Source organism: Dufourea novaeangliae, unplaced genomic scaffold (genome assembly GCF_001272555.1).
Source record: "Dufourea novaeangliae isolate 0120121106 unplaced genomic scaffold, ASM127255v1 scaffold12, whole genome shotgun sequence".
NCBI classification, from domain to species: Eukaryota; Metazoa; Arthropoda; class Insecta; order Hymenoptera; family Halictidae; genus Dufourea; species Dufourea novaeangliae.
In genome coordinates this window covers 2,442,128-2,460,396 of record NW_015373886.1, presented here as the reverse complement: position 1 = coordinate 2,460,396, position 18,269 = coordinate 2,442,128, and the positions used below count along the sequence as shown (strand labels likewise).

At 32.4% G+C, this 18,269-nt stretch overlaps 1 protein-coding gene across 1 annotated transcript in view; it reads left to right on the top strand.

Moving 5' to 3' along the window:
- LOC107194663 (glutamate receptor-interacting protein 1-like) overlaps nucleotides 1-18,269 on the top strand; it is a 284,574-nt gene that overhangs the window by 251,309 nt on the left and 14,996 nt on the right. The window contains 1 exon segment of the mRNA XM_015584317.1: nucleotides 17,876-18,069. Within this exon segment, the coding sequence (XP_015439803.1) occupies nucleotides 17,876-18,069 (194 nt within the window).

The following is an 18,269-nucleotide window of genomic DNA, read 5'->3' as shown; positions in this document are numbered from 1 at the left end:
CCTTTCGTTCAGCTGTCGATCAACGACCCCGAGAACTTCGAGTCGTTAAGCGAACCTTCGAAGCCAGCATGTCAAGGAGCCGGTACGACCGGAGCCCCGGTTCGTGGCATAAATAATTTTACAATTCTAGCGGCAGCTAATTCACCCTCCGCAAACGTTCCTCCGGATGTATGAAGGAATTTCGGGCGTTCGAGTCCGGTGGCGTGCACCACGAACCACGCCACCGCCACCGGTAATTCCGAGCAGGTTGTTATCAGGATCCTACGTCGACGGAATAGCCGAACGGACGTCCGGCCAACCACGACAGGGTTCAAGGTATAGCTGCGTTCCAACCCTACCCCCTCCCTCCCACGTAAGGGGGGAGGGGGTAATTCATAGCCAGGGTAATGGCGATCGCGTTATCATGGTTTAATGCCCCCTCTGTGAATTCTAGCTGCACTGTGCCCACTTTTCCAGGTAGGCTGGTTAGGGGTGCAGTTGAAAAGTAGTCAGGGATTAGTTATTCGACGAGAACACCGGAAAATGGGGGAGCTAACGAATCCTATGGAAATTGAATCGGCCGAACGTGTGTAACAGGGTGCCGTTGTACCGGTCGCGCTGTTGTACGAACCTCGTTGACCGCGTTGAAATGAACGATACTTATAGTGTCGGAAATTATTAGGTTATCCCCTCATAAGTAATGCAGTTTTTTTGGGTACTGTAGAGAAGAGTTGTCTATATCATACCACTCAAGATAGTTCTGTGGCTGTAAGGTAAATGTCGCATGTTTAAAAATTTAATGTTTCTTCGTGTAATTTAAGGGCGCTGATCATCGGTAATTACCATGGCAATGAACACGTTAAAAGTAGTAAATTTGAAAATAGAAGTAATCAATGAAATATAAATGAGAAGAGGATATTTACTAATACATGCTTATACATATGTATTACGAACACATAAAGAAGCATCCAACATATAATAATTAAGAAATAACATATTTATATTAATATTAATTCATATCGTACATTAAATTACGTTTTATTAATAGCAGAGAAATTGTCATGTAATAAAAAATATTTTTTTTTAATTTTTCTCATGTTATCCAATACTTTAAAATTGTATGACGTGCCTACCTACACATATAATCGTAACGGTACGATTTCAGAAAACTTGTTGTGGTACGATTTAGGAAACATAATCAATTTACTATACCGTGTCAAATTACAGGTGAATTTGTCGATAAGAAAAAGTGAACTATGTTCCAATTAATAAAATTTACTAATTTACGTTCCGTTTAATAAAAATTACTAAATGATAGTTTTAATACTAATAGACCATTTAAGGATTTATTTTACGATTATATCTTGAAAATGTACGGTATTCGTTTCTGGTAAAATGCATGCTTCGACGTTATTTGCTGTTCGCCATAAATTCCGTCGGTTCACAAGCCGAATGATCCCTTAAGGATCGTACGTCATTAATCACCGACTTGAGCGTGATACCTACTTACGTGTTGGCAGTGTGTTATCGGTATTGGATCGATGGTTTAGTGAACTAAATGTCGGTCGACGACCTTTTTAACTCGTTTTAACAAAATGCTTCTCTTTTTCGTTCAGATGTAAATCCATTAAAGATAGATAGAAAATAAATACAAAAAAATAGACTTGAATATATTGTAATAGAAAGGAATAAATTCATAAAATGTGGAAGAAAATAAATATAATATTGCGGATAATACAATTGTTTTTAATAGGTATTTAGAAGCTCTAAATGTATAGTGTCTATCTTCTCTAATCATAAGAACATATAATGAATTTAGATGAAATTCTTACTACGACAGTTAATTAAATCTGCAGGGGATAATCAAAAAACTGGAAAATGGAATCTCTTTAATCTATATTCTTCCTCCCATAAGATCCCAGATTACCTCTTCCGTTTAAAATATTCATCTAACGGACTATTGGGTTAATTAATCACGTTCAGGAAACAGTATCGTAAATTCAAACTGCGACTCAGAAAACTAGAGATCCGTAGAAATTTAATGAAGCAAGTTTGAAAAGACGTTGTTATAAATAATTCTGTATTTAATATCTGAACGTTAAAAACAATAATTATGCATTAAGGGAACAACTTTCAATTCAGTTCTTAATTTGAAAATCTTATTCTCTTGTCTCGTATTTTACCCTAAATTGTATATAGTTACTTTATAACATAAAAAATGTATCTTTCTATCTATAGTATATCTTTGTAAGTCAGAATTATCTGAAATACGGTTTATGGCATTCGATATTACGTACAACTACACTGAGAATGCTTATACAATTTCACATCATTATTGAGTAGGTACCTACTTTACATAAAAAAGAATTAAACATTACTTTAGCAGTAAAGGTTTTAGCAGGGTGCAAATAAAGTAAAAATTTTCTTAAACCTTACTGCAACGATTTATATACTGTTTTTTGAATATTCACATTTTCTACAAATGTGAATATTCTCAACATTCTAGTAACAGTTTTGATTAATGTTTATTCATTTTTTCGGAAACATCAACAAATACAATTTTCCTCAATTTATGAATGAATTCTACACTATATTAATCAGTAATCGACATTTACTTTGGCGGGATAACCAAAATAATTCCAAAGACTCAACAGAATACTGGAACAATGACTACTAAAACTGCTGCAACTACTACAATAAAAACTCACGAGCGTATTTGGGCATAGGGTACCTCGATTTTTGCCCTGAAATACACGCGTAACCAGTACTATTACTACGCGTACTTGTCACGCTTTCACCGACAAACTAATGGGAACGAAGAGTGGAGATAAAACGATGAAACTTCCTGTTCTGTTGTAACTATATTTACGGAAATGCAGAAACCTATCGAAGAGTCCAAATTACACAGATGCTGAATAGTTTCAAACTCGAATACAGGTTTATTTCACTTAAATTGAATTATTGGGCTACAATTACTGTGATTTAATTCGTAACTACAGTGGATGATCACATTATTAGAGCCACAGTACGAAAAATTTCTTTTTTTTTGTTCGTATAGAAATAAAGTCATGATAACAATGTTTCCGACACTGGATAATTTTTAATTAACACTAAAAATACTATGGCCAATTAAATTTAATTTCCACTAAAAATACACAAACAATTAAATTTAGGTTATGTAATTATAAAAAAAAAACAGTTACAATCGTAAAATCGTCTATATAATAATTTAATCACCCACTGTAATTACTCTTGGTCTTGATTTAAGACTAGACTCTTCTAACTGGACAGTAGAATACTCTTCGTAAGAGAAATTATCGAAATCTGACGAGCAGAGCAAAATGTGAATGTTTCTGTCAGACGTTTAAAAGTATTCCGTTGAATAGAACATCTAGCTTCAGCGCCGACAATTAAATTAATCGATCTGGGACGAGCAGTTACTGAACTCGCTACCAGAGGCCTTTTTCATACGATTCCATTCTTGTAAGTTATTGCTCTGGCATCAATTCTAACACGTGGATCTTCCGTCCGACCACCGAATGTTCTCTCCAGCAGAATCGGTTAGAGATAGTACATCATGACTAAACTAATATTTATGCATTTGTAGTACTTCGTAACATGCAAAATACAGATAAAATAAAAACTTTTATAAGATTACATGACATTTACATGTTACTATTGACGTGATAAAATATTTAGGGATAGAAATCAATTTAAGGCTAATTTTCATTTTTCTGGAATAGTGTCTAAAATTGTGTTAATAAATAACTTAATCTAACGTCTATTAGTTATTTTTACTTTTCACTTACTTATCAATCATGGTAATATCATAGATAGTACTGAAATACATAAAAGTAGAACGACAATTTTACACACAATAATTACAATAATTAAGCGGATGAGTCAATAAGAACTACTATCTAAAAGAACTCGTTATCTATTGGTTGTATCAAAAAACGTTTTAAAGAAATACATATGTAACATATTAAGAGACGCATCGGATGCATGCAATTTGATTTTTTTATCTTATTCTTTTTATGATATCAAGGTGACCTTAAGTTTGTTCAAGGTCAATGTATATTTTCTTTAATCCATTACGCTATAGGTCGCTGAATTCCTCCTTTCATCAACAACAACGTGCTATTAAAAAAAAACAAATTGTACGTATCCGATGCGTCCCTTAAAATGCTACATAATCCATTACAACGTTTTCTGATACATCCAATACATAACAAGTTATTATAGATAGTATTTCTTATTGACTCACCCCTATATATTGCTATACAACATTAGATTCAGAATAAAAACAAATCTTTATTCACCTGAAAAAGATACAAATTTCTAAGAAGAGAAAAAAAATTGTTTTCTTGAAAATGTTTTCCTACCGATATATAAACAACTAGAAACGATACAAATTTCATCTAAACTTTTTTTCAATATTTTCTTTAGTTTACGAGTTACAAGCGAATAAGTAAAAGTGACGCCTCGGATAAAAGGATGATTTCTCCCTTAAAGTCTGACAATAGCTTCAACTAACTTCGGCAGAATTCTTAGGCTGGTCCCATAAACAATCCTGTAAAGGTTACAAAAATTCGGCGTTTATCACTTCACGAATATCCCTTGTAAGCTGTAGATTATTTCTCGAATCAAGAATGTCTTACAACGTAAAACACGATCACAATTTCGTGATAATAGATAATACCATCGCGATCACAGCTCAATCACTCAATGCCCGATAGCAGCTACAATACACCACCGCCTTTATGCCCGGGCATCGTAAATTATTTAACGTCATCGTGTCGTACGGGGGGTCGATCGCGCTGTACGGAATTGCTTTCGAAATAACTTGGTGATTTTCGACGTCCACTGATCCTCCACCGCCCTCCACCTTCTCTCGATATTTACAATCGTCGTCCAGCGAAATCTGTTGTCAAGTTGATAAATAGAAAAACGTCTCGCTCCAGTTTCGCCCGCGATAAGCAACTACACCGAGGGATTACGTAATAAATTGTACCCCGAGATAAATCCTTACAGAAAGGCTGATGCTGGCCGCATGTATCTTCGTTTCCGGAAGTCGAAAAGCAGTAGTTCCGGCCGCATGAATTCCAGTCAACTCGATGCAAACTCCTGATACGATGAAAAATAAACCGCGACGGGATCGAAATCGGTTTAAGTCCAGCCACTGTTTTTCGGTCGATGAAACGATACAGCCGGAGTTACTCGTGGCGTTAGCTTTATCGGCAAATGAGTAGACTGCGGATGTTTATGCAAATTTAGAATTTTTGATAGTGATGCATGAAAAACAAAATTGAATAGAATTTTTTTCCTGTACTGCGAGTTTTAAAACCGTTGCTAGAATTCTTAACTGTTCTAACACCATTTTTCAAAAAAATTTAGTTGATAATGAGATAAAATTTTGTTAAATATTGTAATAAATAGCTATTCAGAAAATGATATTAAAATGTATTGGATTATTTCACTACATTCTTGTTTCCATAATATTAAACTTCGTAAACTTTGAAACGATTATAATTTACGTATACAATCGAACATATCAAACTAACAATCGAAATATTACATTTTTGTGAATGGTGCACTCTAATACTTTGGAAGTTCAAGAAGATTATCAGATGCTTCCATAGATGCGTTTTAACTCCCCCAAAAATATGTAGTTGAAACTGGAATATATCGCGCAGAAAAGAAATCACTAAATTTATTGTAAACGACTGTGAATTTAAAAAGATGAGAAGCATTTGAAACTATGGTTTATGACAAAGAGTAACTTGAGAGAAATTGCTTAGTACTTTAAAAACTCACCAAATAATGCACAAATCACTTCTGTAAGAATTTTCGTAATATTTATAAGTAGATTGTGAACGTTTATGCATATTCAGATTCTTGTACGTAAATTTCTTAAAACTAGAGAGAAATTAAATTTAAGTTCCTTAATCGATGGTTTTATTAAGGCTGTTTATGGTTTATTATCTCTGGTTACTTATTTTATTTTACTCATGATGTTATTACGATAAAACTTGATTCCTATCTAATTTTATAACATCTTTTGATTTTAGAAGTAATTTTAACTTGTGACATAGTAAAAGCAAATTTCCACCTGCATGACACTTACAAAGGAACTTCGGTAACCCGATAATTCCGATGGTTTTTTAAACTTTGCATGTTTGTAGCGAACCTCAATAGAAGTGGCAGACTTTTTTTGTCACTTTTTAGTTCTTCAGGATGAAAATACCTCTTAAAGGTTGACATGCTTTTTCATGTAACTATATCTAGAAAACTATAGTAGATGTAAAGAAAATTTGTTAAAATGAAAATTCAATGACTTTATACTTCATAAAACTGTGTAATGGAACCATTAAAAATGTATTGTGAAAATAAATAAACAATTTTTTAACAATTTTATTGTTCAATATTATAGATCATAAAAAATCATTCAATTTTCATTTTAACAATTTTGTTATGCCAACTGTAATTCTCAAGACATACAATAAAATATGAAAACGCACATTAACTTTTAAGGGGTGCTTTCACCCTGAAGAACCAAGAAGTAGCAAAAACAATTGCTTGATACTTCTACTAAAATCACCTACAAACCAGCAGATTTAAATAAAATTGCAATTTTTGGATTACCATAGTTTCCTTGATAGTGACGTTCTTTTCACGTCAAGCTAAATTGTTAAATCAATCAAAGACGTATCCCTATGATTTTCCCGTCACCGTTGTGAACGCCGAAACAACTACATAGCGCTCGAATTAGACAAAGAATTCAAATTAATATTAATTTTCGACGGTACATCGCAAAGCACATATGTAATTAGCGATCTCGTGCCATGCCCTAAATGCTCGATATGACGAAACACTAAAACCCAAAGGGACTCGCTCGCACAAATCAATTTCTAGGACCAAACACCGGTTAATTAGCGCTGATTACCAGATGAAACGCGCAGTTACCGTCCAATCTAATCCCCGCGTCATTGGCTGACATTTATACGGCCACTAAACACGAGAGAGGATCAAGAGATCTAATCTCGGCTGAATCGAAGCGTCTGCGGGATGAAAGTCGGCTGCCCGACATCGTGTGCACCGGAGAGGCGTGGTTATACGTTAACAATCGCGGCTGCTTTTGCGAGGTTAGAGTCACGGGTTCGTGTAACTCACCCGCGTGGATATTACCTACAAACAGTGTTTCGATTGATGCTAATTAGCCGGACAAAATTTATAATTTAGTTTTATAAAGAAAAAGTATTGAATATATTCTATAATATCTAGACCAGCCATACTCAACCTTTCTTTTTCTCGGGCCGCATACATACACTACTATGGGTACACCCTTTAAAACGGAACAACTTTTTTTAAATTGGTCCAAATGACTTGAGTTTTTTTGTGAAGTTGGGGACATTAGTTTACTAAATTTGAAAAAATGGAAACGTTACAATTGGTTGGAATCGCAAAGAAAATAGTAAAGGTTGTTTTTCACAACTTTTTAGCTATAATGAAAATTTAATAAATGCATATCGAAGATTTATGTTAGTTGTGTACATGTTGAAAATTTCATCAAAATCGGTTAACGTTACTACGAGATACAAACGATTAAAAATATTGAAAATCACAGTTTTTCCCAACAACTGTTGTAACAACTTTCGACCTACAACTGCAGTAAATCTAACAATTCTTACATCTTTTGATACCTATCGCTCGTTTCTGTATCAACCGATTTCAATGAAAGTTTCAGTATGTATCATATATAACTAACATAAATCTTCGATATGCATTTATTAAATTTTCATTATGGCCTCAGATTAAAAAGTTGTAAAAAATAACCTTTACTATTTTTTTTGTGAATCCGACCAATTGCAACTTTTTCAATTTTGTTTTTTACACATTTAGTAAACTAATGTCCCCAATGGTATATGGTCGGTAGCGTATGTTTGTTACGTTACGCAGGCCTCAACATATTACACTATACCTCATAATATAATAATGTAAAAAATAAAATTCCAAACCTAAATATGACCAAGCGTTTATTTAAAAATTAGTGTGATTTTTTATGTTAAGACAAATTTTAGACTATTTTATACGTCATCAAGATGAGAATTAGTAAGCCGATTTCTATACATATACGTTCTTCGTATACTTCATTTTGGAATAGGATGATTCACAAAGATACGTTGATGCGGAAAACGTGAACAGCAGATGGGCACATTTTTGTAGTCTTGTATCGTGCTACTTTTCCATCTCTCTTTTCTTAAAAAATAACTTCCAGATTTGTATCGTTTTTGAACTCGATATATTCGTCAAATATCTTTACATAATCGTATTCGAATGCAGCTAGTTCTGTAATAATTGCTCTTTCTAGATGCCAAGGATTTTCTACAAGCAACAGATAATTCTTAGTACTTCACAAATCCTAAAATCTGCTCTTAAATTCCTTGTATAACGTAGCTAAATAATTTGAAATTATCGTACAATTTTCTAGAAAAATGTCGGTACCATCTGTTTTACCTTTTGTTACGGTTGGAAGAATAATAATGAGTGTGAGTGTTTCGCGTCGCACATAAAAGCTTGGTGGGCCGCAGGCTGAATATGGCTGATCTAGACAATAAGAAACACCTGAATTTTACTGTCTGTATTACCTAAAAATTCTATTTTATCGACAAAAATCAATTACTATCCTTACTACCCCTCAGGAATTCTTATTTAAAATTACTAGTGACAGGTACTATTAATTACACTTCTAAATTTATTACTATTAGCCTTAAATTTGAAATTTATGATGGAAACGTCCGATGAAAGTACGTACGTAGTATTATTTAGATTAATTTGATTAATCATTTGTATAATTTGATGTTAAATTTACAATATAAAATAGACTGAGAGCATTCAATAAACAGCGATAAACGTGGAGATTTTCATCACTAGTATTAGAGTAGACGTAAATCTTTTTTTTAATCAAAATTCTAGATGCGGGAATCTGCTACGCTGTTAATAACAATGTTTTCAGTGATACTCATTTCTGAAAGACCAACGACTTTGAGTTGTATGGTTAAATTTTGAAAAAATGGTGCTTTCAAGAAATATGCGAAGAAGCAAAAAAATGTATCCGAATGAACATATCCAATGTGTCGAAGCGTATAAACGGAAGATGAGAAAAAAGTAGCTGCAATCTGACATACCTAGTTTCAGACAAACTATGGAGACTGGCTTCGAGCTGAAGGTTTTATTATATTTAACAGTAGGGAATAAAATAATTACACTATGTTCGACCAAACTGTTAATATACATAATTTATTTTTTGTTTTAAATCAAAAATATTTAATTAATATGCATTAAATAAAAAAATAGTTAGTTTATTTTGAGTAAATAAAGAAATACGTATATTCATGCTCCTAGATCGCATTTAATTTGAATAAATATAAAACAAATAGTTTTGTCCAGCTAACATCTGCGATCGAAACACTGTGTGACATTGGGAATCGCTGGAAGTTCAAACTTCAAACGCAATCGTTTCTCGTGACGCGACAGACCTGTGAGCAGCCTCTTCGAATAATTAGAGGACGGTCATTTGAAGAAATTAAATGAATCTGAAACTATTCTCATTCCCTTGTGCCACGTTTCGCGTCTCATAAAGATGAATCACTGCGAGAAATGTTTCAATTTTGCGTAAATTGAAGAATGGAAAAGTACCTTTTGATGTCAGTCACTTTCAAGCATTTCGATTGAAGTACCACGCAGTGTCGAACGGTAGTTAAGGCAGGGATTGTATTGTAAATGTAAAGCAAATATGTTTCTATACTTATTTTTATGCGTGTTAGGTTGTTGCACGTGAAAAAAACGTTTTATTACCAACCCAATGCCATAAGTGTTAGATTCACGTTATATTCATGACATAATTATTATACTGAATTTCAGGATGACTCTTCGAAAACGCTTTTAGCTGCCATATTTTCGCCAATCACTAAATAGTATCTTTTTTAGCAGAAATTTACATGCATTTTTAAGAAGTTTATTCATGAATTTTGCTTGAATCCCATCTTTTAATGCACTTGGAGGAAATGGTCGAATTTAAATGAAAGTTATTCTCTACCTTAATTAACTTTAATATTTAACATAATTGATTTTGATTGATATGCTAGATAGTACCTTCAAACAAGTAGAGTACACTGTGTAATTTTACATAAAAGTAACGTCAAATATAGTTATCAGTAAAATCAACCATTTCATGTGCAACAACTTAAACATATACACATTTATTTGTAGACTACACATTTCCGAAAAACCATTTTAAACATTAATTACGGGAATCGAAGTGTCCATAAAGTTAAAAATATATTAATGATTTTTAGCCATGACCTAATTTAAATTTATATCGGGAAAGTTTTCGAAACTTTTTCTCCGATACCATATTGTTTATTTGCATTGAACAGTTAAACAGTCACAACAAGAATTCAAAAATCACACAATGTAGATCATATTTAATTTATTAATCATAGTTATGATTATTGTTAGCTATTTGAATATTCGCAACTTTATGTGTTACAACCTAATATTATATTATATAAAGATTATTGCATTAGTTATATTTAGATATTTTGATTGATTATGGGTTCAATACATTCTCTTGTTAATGAATTCTTATGAGAAATTCAAAATATGAAACTTATAATCATATGCAGATTTTATACTGATCATAAACAATTGAATCATAATACAGGTAACTTCTATAATTTACGTTTAAACGTTCGCCAGTAATTCATCCCTAAAGGATTTTCTATTTGGGTCTTCAATTTCTCGTTGATACTGCGGGGTTTGAACGCGTTTGTAAAGCTTGCCTGAATTAGTAATCGTCCTACCATTGTATATATCCTACTCGAACTAATTGTACGCTTTCGAGTGTGATTCCACTAAACTTTCATACCTATACGATTTAACTTCCTGAAACATAAAACTGTAAATACAAACAGAAATGAGAAACAAAGTAATTGTAGAGTATACATTATCACTTTCATCATAGACAATGAAACGTTTTTATTATATAATATTTATACATCTTGCTCACATGACCATTTGGTGTTGTATTTAGCTAAGGCTCCATATGGCACTTTATATTTTTCGTCAATTTTACCAATTTAATTTGAATGATCAATATTTTAAACTACTTCAAAATACTGAAATTGAAACAAAATTAACAAATAAGTGGAAAAAATAAAAAGTGTTTCCTTCATTGTAAAACAAATTCCATTTGTTTATCCTTTTTAAGAAAAAGTTGGGAAGTTCGTCGAACAAACCAAAGGAAAACAAGTAGCGTTAACACCCATAAGAGATATGCGTAGAAGTTAGTAGTAGATACCAAAAGCATTGAAACCTAGGTTTGCATACTTTGAACTTAATTTTTAGTTTTATTTGATCGTTCACATATCTTTTTCTCCGTTCCATCATAATCACCGTGAAAAATCTATAACCGCCTACTTTTTTATGAAAATGTCCTTTTTTGTAACTAAAAAAGAAGTAATTAATTTCTCAGTATCAACTACAGTTCGATAAGGCTCGTGTTAAATAAAATTTTTATAACGTTTCCTTTTTAATGATTTTATCGTTAATCTTGCGATTTTTTGGTACCAATCAAAAGTTGAAGCTTTTAAGAATGTTCTGTTAAATTTGCAAGTTTATAAAAAGTGCTGATTACAATTTAATTGAATAGTTGAAAGTATTCGCATTTCCAATTCAGTAAGTTAATAATATTGAAAATTCATCGACCAAAGGAATTTTCCGATAGATAATGAAGTCAAGTTACAAGGGATAACAAATTCAAAAGTGTAGAAGAAAAGGACATTAATCTTCTCGGCCCCGATTCATTCCTCTTTTCTTCATTCGTTTCCATTCCATTAATTTTACACAGTGTTCTTTTAAGCGTGAACGGACATTTGAAGTTTTCTATTCTGTGACAAATCATCATGGATGATATGTATATTAAAGCTATGACATAATACAAGCATAGTAAAGAAAACATATATATATTACATCATATTATTCAGTAAATTTTAAGTGTAATATCATTTAACAGAAAGAACACGGTTTAGATCTCGTCGCAAAACGTTCGCAGATTATTCAAAATATTTAGAATATTAATACCAAATATGAAACATTGCCGCATAAATTGATTTCTTTGAATTACTTATAAATTCAATTAAATCTGTATCGATTTACAGTAACAGGAAAAAGTATTCATACCCTGATGACACAAATGTTAAATAATACTATTTTCGGTGTAACATTAATTTCAAGTTCCTAATAATATTCATCAGACTACATCATTGACAGAACACTAAACTATTATGTTGAATAACTGGAAGAAAATAATTTTTAACTTACAAATTAGTAATATACTGAAAACAGCATTATCAATTTATAATTAAATCATCGATGTGCGAATACTGTATACTAGTTAATCTTCCATACATTTCGAAATAGAGATATAAAAGATGTAAAATTTTCTAAAAATCTAAGACGCAAGAATATAAAAATTGAATGTGATAAAACATATAAAATTATAAAATAATTCAATAAAACGTAAGTCTTGTGGAATTTATTTCATTTTGAAATGACACGAGGAAATCTTTTATAGCGAACAAAATACAGTAATCTCCGCGATGCTTCCGTTAACGCCGAACCCGCAGTTGCATTGTCTCTAATAAATTTCCACGATTATGCTGGCCACGCTGTTTCATTACTCAAGTTAGTTCATATTTAAACATGTAAATACATTAGTGACAATATCACCGGCATTAACAGTGCGAACCGCGGAATTCCACACTTAAATTGCGCGGGGCGTTTATCAAATGCCGACAAAACCATCCACTCCATTACTTCCGAGCAATCTAACCTGCGATAAAATGGACATTCTGGTTAACATTCCGAAACTATGGAAATATAACCTATTCAAATAACTGCGGGACCACAGAACGAAATGCGATTTCACGCTGTTCGCGAATTCTGCTTTCTTAATCCACGATACATATTGTTACCGTAATGTAGTATACAGAATGGTCAACGCGACTAATCAAGTCATACCTCTATTCTCAGTGCAATTAAAAAAAAATGTTGGAGGGAAAAGATGAATGATTCAAAAAGTAGGTACAACACTTCAAGGGCCATGTATTGTTTGCAAATGCAACGATGCGTGTGCATTTAACAATTGCATTATGTTTTTGAAATCGAAATGTATATTTATTTTACACAGATCGAATCCTTCTAACATTCTACGTAAAACAGTATTGACGTAAAGTGGTCCAAAAATGAGATATTTTAAATGAGCGTCTTTATTAGAAGAGGAAGACTGGTATTATCTTTCATATATTGATTTTTATTCATTTTCCATGACTATGACCTAGTCTGTCAGTGCATGTATAAATATTTTGTTTATTTGCACACGAGGTTAAAACTTGAATTTAAATATACATATACAGTACATTATAAAAAATTTGATTATTTGCAATAAAATATAGCTGATATCTACCATTTGTATACGCATGTAATATTCTATAAATATTATCGATTAAACGATCGAAATGTAGATTAACTTCACTATTTTTTGTAATAAAAAATTCTAATTGATATTATATCTGTTGCATATCTACTACAACATAATGAAAAACCTATGTATCTGTTTTCACTGAAAATAACAAAACAACTTAATGTTCCGTTCTAAGTTCGGAATTATGAATGGACCTCTGTACAGGAGTTTTACTGATCGTTTATTCTTCGCACAAAATGCCCTCCATTTCTCCATGTATTATATATTATCTTCCTAACTCTGAATTCTCAAACTTTTACCCCTTTATAGCTTCAGAAAGCCTCAGATCCGATTTCGCGATCTACTTGCACTCCAGATTAATAAAGAAGTCATGAACAAATATTTCAATTCATCACTCACAATAAAATGTCACAAAAATAAGAACTATATTATGCACGATGGATAAAAAAGTTATTAACAGACAGACGTGAAGAATATTTACATATAACAAAAAAAACAGATAAAACAGAATATTTACATAAAACAGATAAAAAAGCACTGTGTGTACCAGTTTACTATGACATCAAACAGAATAAAATGACAAAAATGAGTGTCACAGAATTTAAGAATCAAAAATATCATTTTAAAAACGTGGCTGTGTTCAAATACTCTTGATAGATACACGGTGTAAATTTTAGAAATATTCCGGCATCCTTTTAGAGAGAAATCTTCATTTATAACATATTTACTTTCGACGTACAGTAAAAAACCTAATGAAATTGATCAGACAAGTCTTCGAATCTGAAGTTTTTTTCAAAAGCTCGATCAAAGTACGCAATTATCTGTCTGTTCCAATTTATTCGCCAATTGTGATTGACGGTAATATCGATCCTTAAACTCCGGGAAACGTTCAGAGTACGATCACCAGGACCACGTTCAGGAAATCCACGATTTCGAAACAATTCCAACAATGGTTGACCCTTTTGGAAAGATCGACACCGCGCGGTCCTGAACAATAACGTGACGAGGAGAGGGACGGATCTGAATGGCGAACGAAGTGAACAATGCGCGCGATATGTCGTCTGGATCGGGTCAATATCCGGTAAAAGACGAGTTATTTCAAACTGGTGCTCGTTCCATACTAAGTTCACGAACACGTAAAAAAAAAATGGTTCGAATTGCGGCCATTGCAGTGGCCAATTTTAACGGTTGCCTCAATCTGGTCTTTCCAGCACTCGGTCGAAGTTCATGCATACGTAGATATGGAAATATTCATAGATATTCGTAGAAACTGGATCAAAATTATAAATAAAGTATAAGGATTCAAAATTGTATATTCTTAAACCCTCATGCACTGGCCAATAAAATATTTCATTATTATTTCTTGAATGAAATTGGACCTGAAGTAAAATCGAATTAAGGAAATATATTTGCCTATTGGTAGATTATAATGTATGTGAACTAATAAGGTAAAAGTAATTTACAAGTTTCTGCAGTGAAAAATATAATTAAAAATCAAACATTGACTTCGAGTCAAATTGACCCGATTAATGCACAAGGGTTAAAGGAATGACACAAAACATATTTTCAGCTACTCAGGTACCATTTACGTATTATAACTTTTCAAGGTACCTGAATAAAGTTACTGAAATTTTTTTTGATATGTTCAGAATTAATCGTATATACATATAATATATATCTTAAAAATATATATATGATAATAATGAAAGGGATAATATAATATACATATAATTCCTTTAAGGTAAAAACCGTGTTTGTAGTAATAATAGGTACGTTCTTTTTTAGAAACAGCAGTATATGTATATGCTAAAGAATTTTCCACAGTAGGAAGATAAATAGTAGTTGGTAAAAGTTTACTCGATGCTATTCCAGAAGTACTCACACAAGCGAAAACATAAATTCGCAGGTTTTAATCGTGCTAAAAACCTATTCTTTTTTCCACTTATACATATATTTTCAACGCCTCTCCTAAAGTACATATAACATATCTCCCTCATATCACACAACATGGAAAGATAAAAGAAGGAATAGTACAGAATTAGACATTTTTTTAAATTGTATTCACATCACAAGTGATACAAAATTTTGAAATCCAGTCTTAAAACAATAACGTTACTAAACGAAAATACATATTGCATACCTCCCCTGTATCACACAATTTATATTGTCATTAAGTCACTATTTACATACTAAGTTTAATAATGTCAATTTTAAATACGAATAATATATTCAACCTAAAAAACACAACATCTTTTAACAAATTTGTATTTTTGGATCTCATTGTTAAGAACACAATATGCTTGTGTCCATTTTTAAGTTTTGCATGGTACATCAGTTGACCTTTATTTCAGCAGAGACGATTCAGGGTTGCGCAATAAAAGTACCATTCAGGTTTTATTTGTATTTCCGACGGAAAATATATTTTTATATCGCCGTCACCGTCAGAATTGTGACCAACAGGGTGACGCCGCGCGGCGTGAAAGTTACTGCAATGACCGAAATATGCAGCGGGCGCAGTGACACTGCATAGGATAACGGGTAGAAAGTAATTGTCCCGCGTCCCCAGCACAATTCCCGCGTATTACGTCATGCGTCACACCAACAGGCCTCGTAAATTACAAACCGACTACAATTTTGGAAAAATCCACGCAACCAAAAAAAAAAAAAACGCCGCCACTTCTTTTGGACGTTCCAACAACGTACCACGTTCTATCTTTGAAACGTAAACAACTGATTCACCCGTTTTTTTTTTGCTCCTGCTTGGTTCCACTCAGCTTAAATAAACGATTGAAATTGAAGAAAATCGAACACTCGATCGGGATCGTTTGGTTTGAAGATGGCAAGCGTCCAATTCTGTCTTCACACCAAAATTAACATAAAACAAATTATTACTTTGTATAGTGCCCGAAGTGTATTTACTAAATAGTTATGAATTGTTAAGCCTCGTGACCTGTGGTCAATTTAATTCGAGCTCTTTAATTTTGAATAGTGTTTTTTATGAGAGAAAGTTGTAAATTAATTTGACACCAGTAGTTCACATACATGTATAAGTATATTTATTTAATTTCAGTTTAGCTTATTGTTGGACCAAGTTTGAAGCATAATGGTTAAATACGTATTCTTTATCGAGATTACTCTTGTAGATTCTGTAAGTCTTATCTAAACTTATTCACTTTAAAACGAACGAGTCTCAATTGTTTACTGAAAAATTAAACGGTATGTTATCTGCCAACTTATAAAGGTAATGATAGAGATTTTTAAAAGAAATCTTGGATTAATTTAATTTTATCTTGTGTCATATCATTTAGATTTGGATTTTATCTCTGGATTAAAATTTTTATTTAGCACAAATAGATACTTTCAAGCTTTTAACCGTAACGATTGTCCGTAACATATAATTAAATCTCTATTAAGAAGCTAATATGTAGTTAACAATATACAGGGTGTCCTACCTAAGATCGAACACCTAATTGGTCTTCTTTATTTTTAATTATATGGGAAATGTTTCATACACAATTTGAATGATTTCAGACGTACATACAAAAGTATGTTCACATGCCATCCTAACATTATTTTCAAAATTTCTTTATTTTTTCAATTTTCAAGTTCACCTCAAGGTCATAAGTTAGACATATTTGAATGCACCTAAACACGTACTACATAATGCAATAAAAAAAGTACATACTATCTGGCCAAAACATACTGGCAACCTAAAAAAAGTTTGAAAAAATCTTCCATGTACGATATTCCTTTTCTGAAACCATTGAAAACTCCATTCTGAACCACCACCATCAAGACATGTGTCTGATAATGATGAGAATGTCCTCCCAAGATCATCTTGAAGATTATTTCAAGGTCGTTAACATTTTTTTGCAATTACCTTTTGTTTTTATAGTGCGACTTTTTATAAAAATTTTATAAATCCTTCGTAGTAATTTTTTCTTACTTTCAATACAAACAGAAATCATTTTTATGTTCGTGAAAAGTGAGACACGCTATATATTCGTATGAACATTTTCTCTTACTCAACTTCTTTGCCACATTCTATATAACTGATCTCAGTCATTATGTACAACCTACATCTAATTTGTGTATTGTGTTAATTATTATAAATTATGGAAAAAGGAGTGACTTTTAGTAAACAAAGAATAGTTTACATAGCGAACAGAAAGCAATATTCTATATGAAATTTTATTTAAAAAAAACATTGCAATCTTTTGGAAATGTACAGTTGCGACTTCGCAATCTTCAAATAATCTGTAGCAAAGTTTTCCAACAGAAATTTTCAAACAAATACCATGATTTTCCAAGAAACAGTGTCCTGACTAATGTACTTTGTACAATTTTCAGAGAGTACGTTCCGAGTAACCTTGCAGAAAAGCAGCCGAGGACTCGGTTTGAGCGTTTCCGGTGGTGGAACCGCTGGACCAGTTAGAGTGAAAAGACTGTTTCCTCAGCAACCCGCGGCCTTGTCCAACAAACTTCAACCTGGTGATATTCTTCTTGCAGCTAACGGTATTCCATTAACCGGCCTGACTAATTATGTAAGTGAACCATATTATTTCTATTAACACCCAATGATTGGAGATGGAGATCCGTAAACTTAAAGAAACTAGATGCAATCCAATCACTGTAGAGAGATGAAGATACAACACAAGATTTTGAAAACTGATTCGACTTATGGCTGTCAGTTTGTACAATTTAAAAAGTAAAAGGAAACTAAAAAATAAAATGTTTATAAACG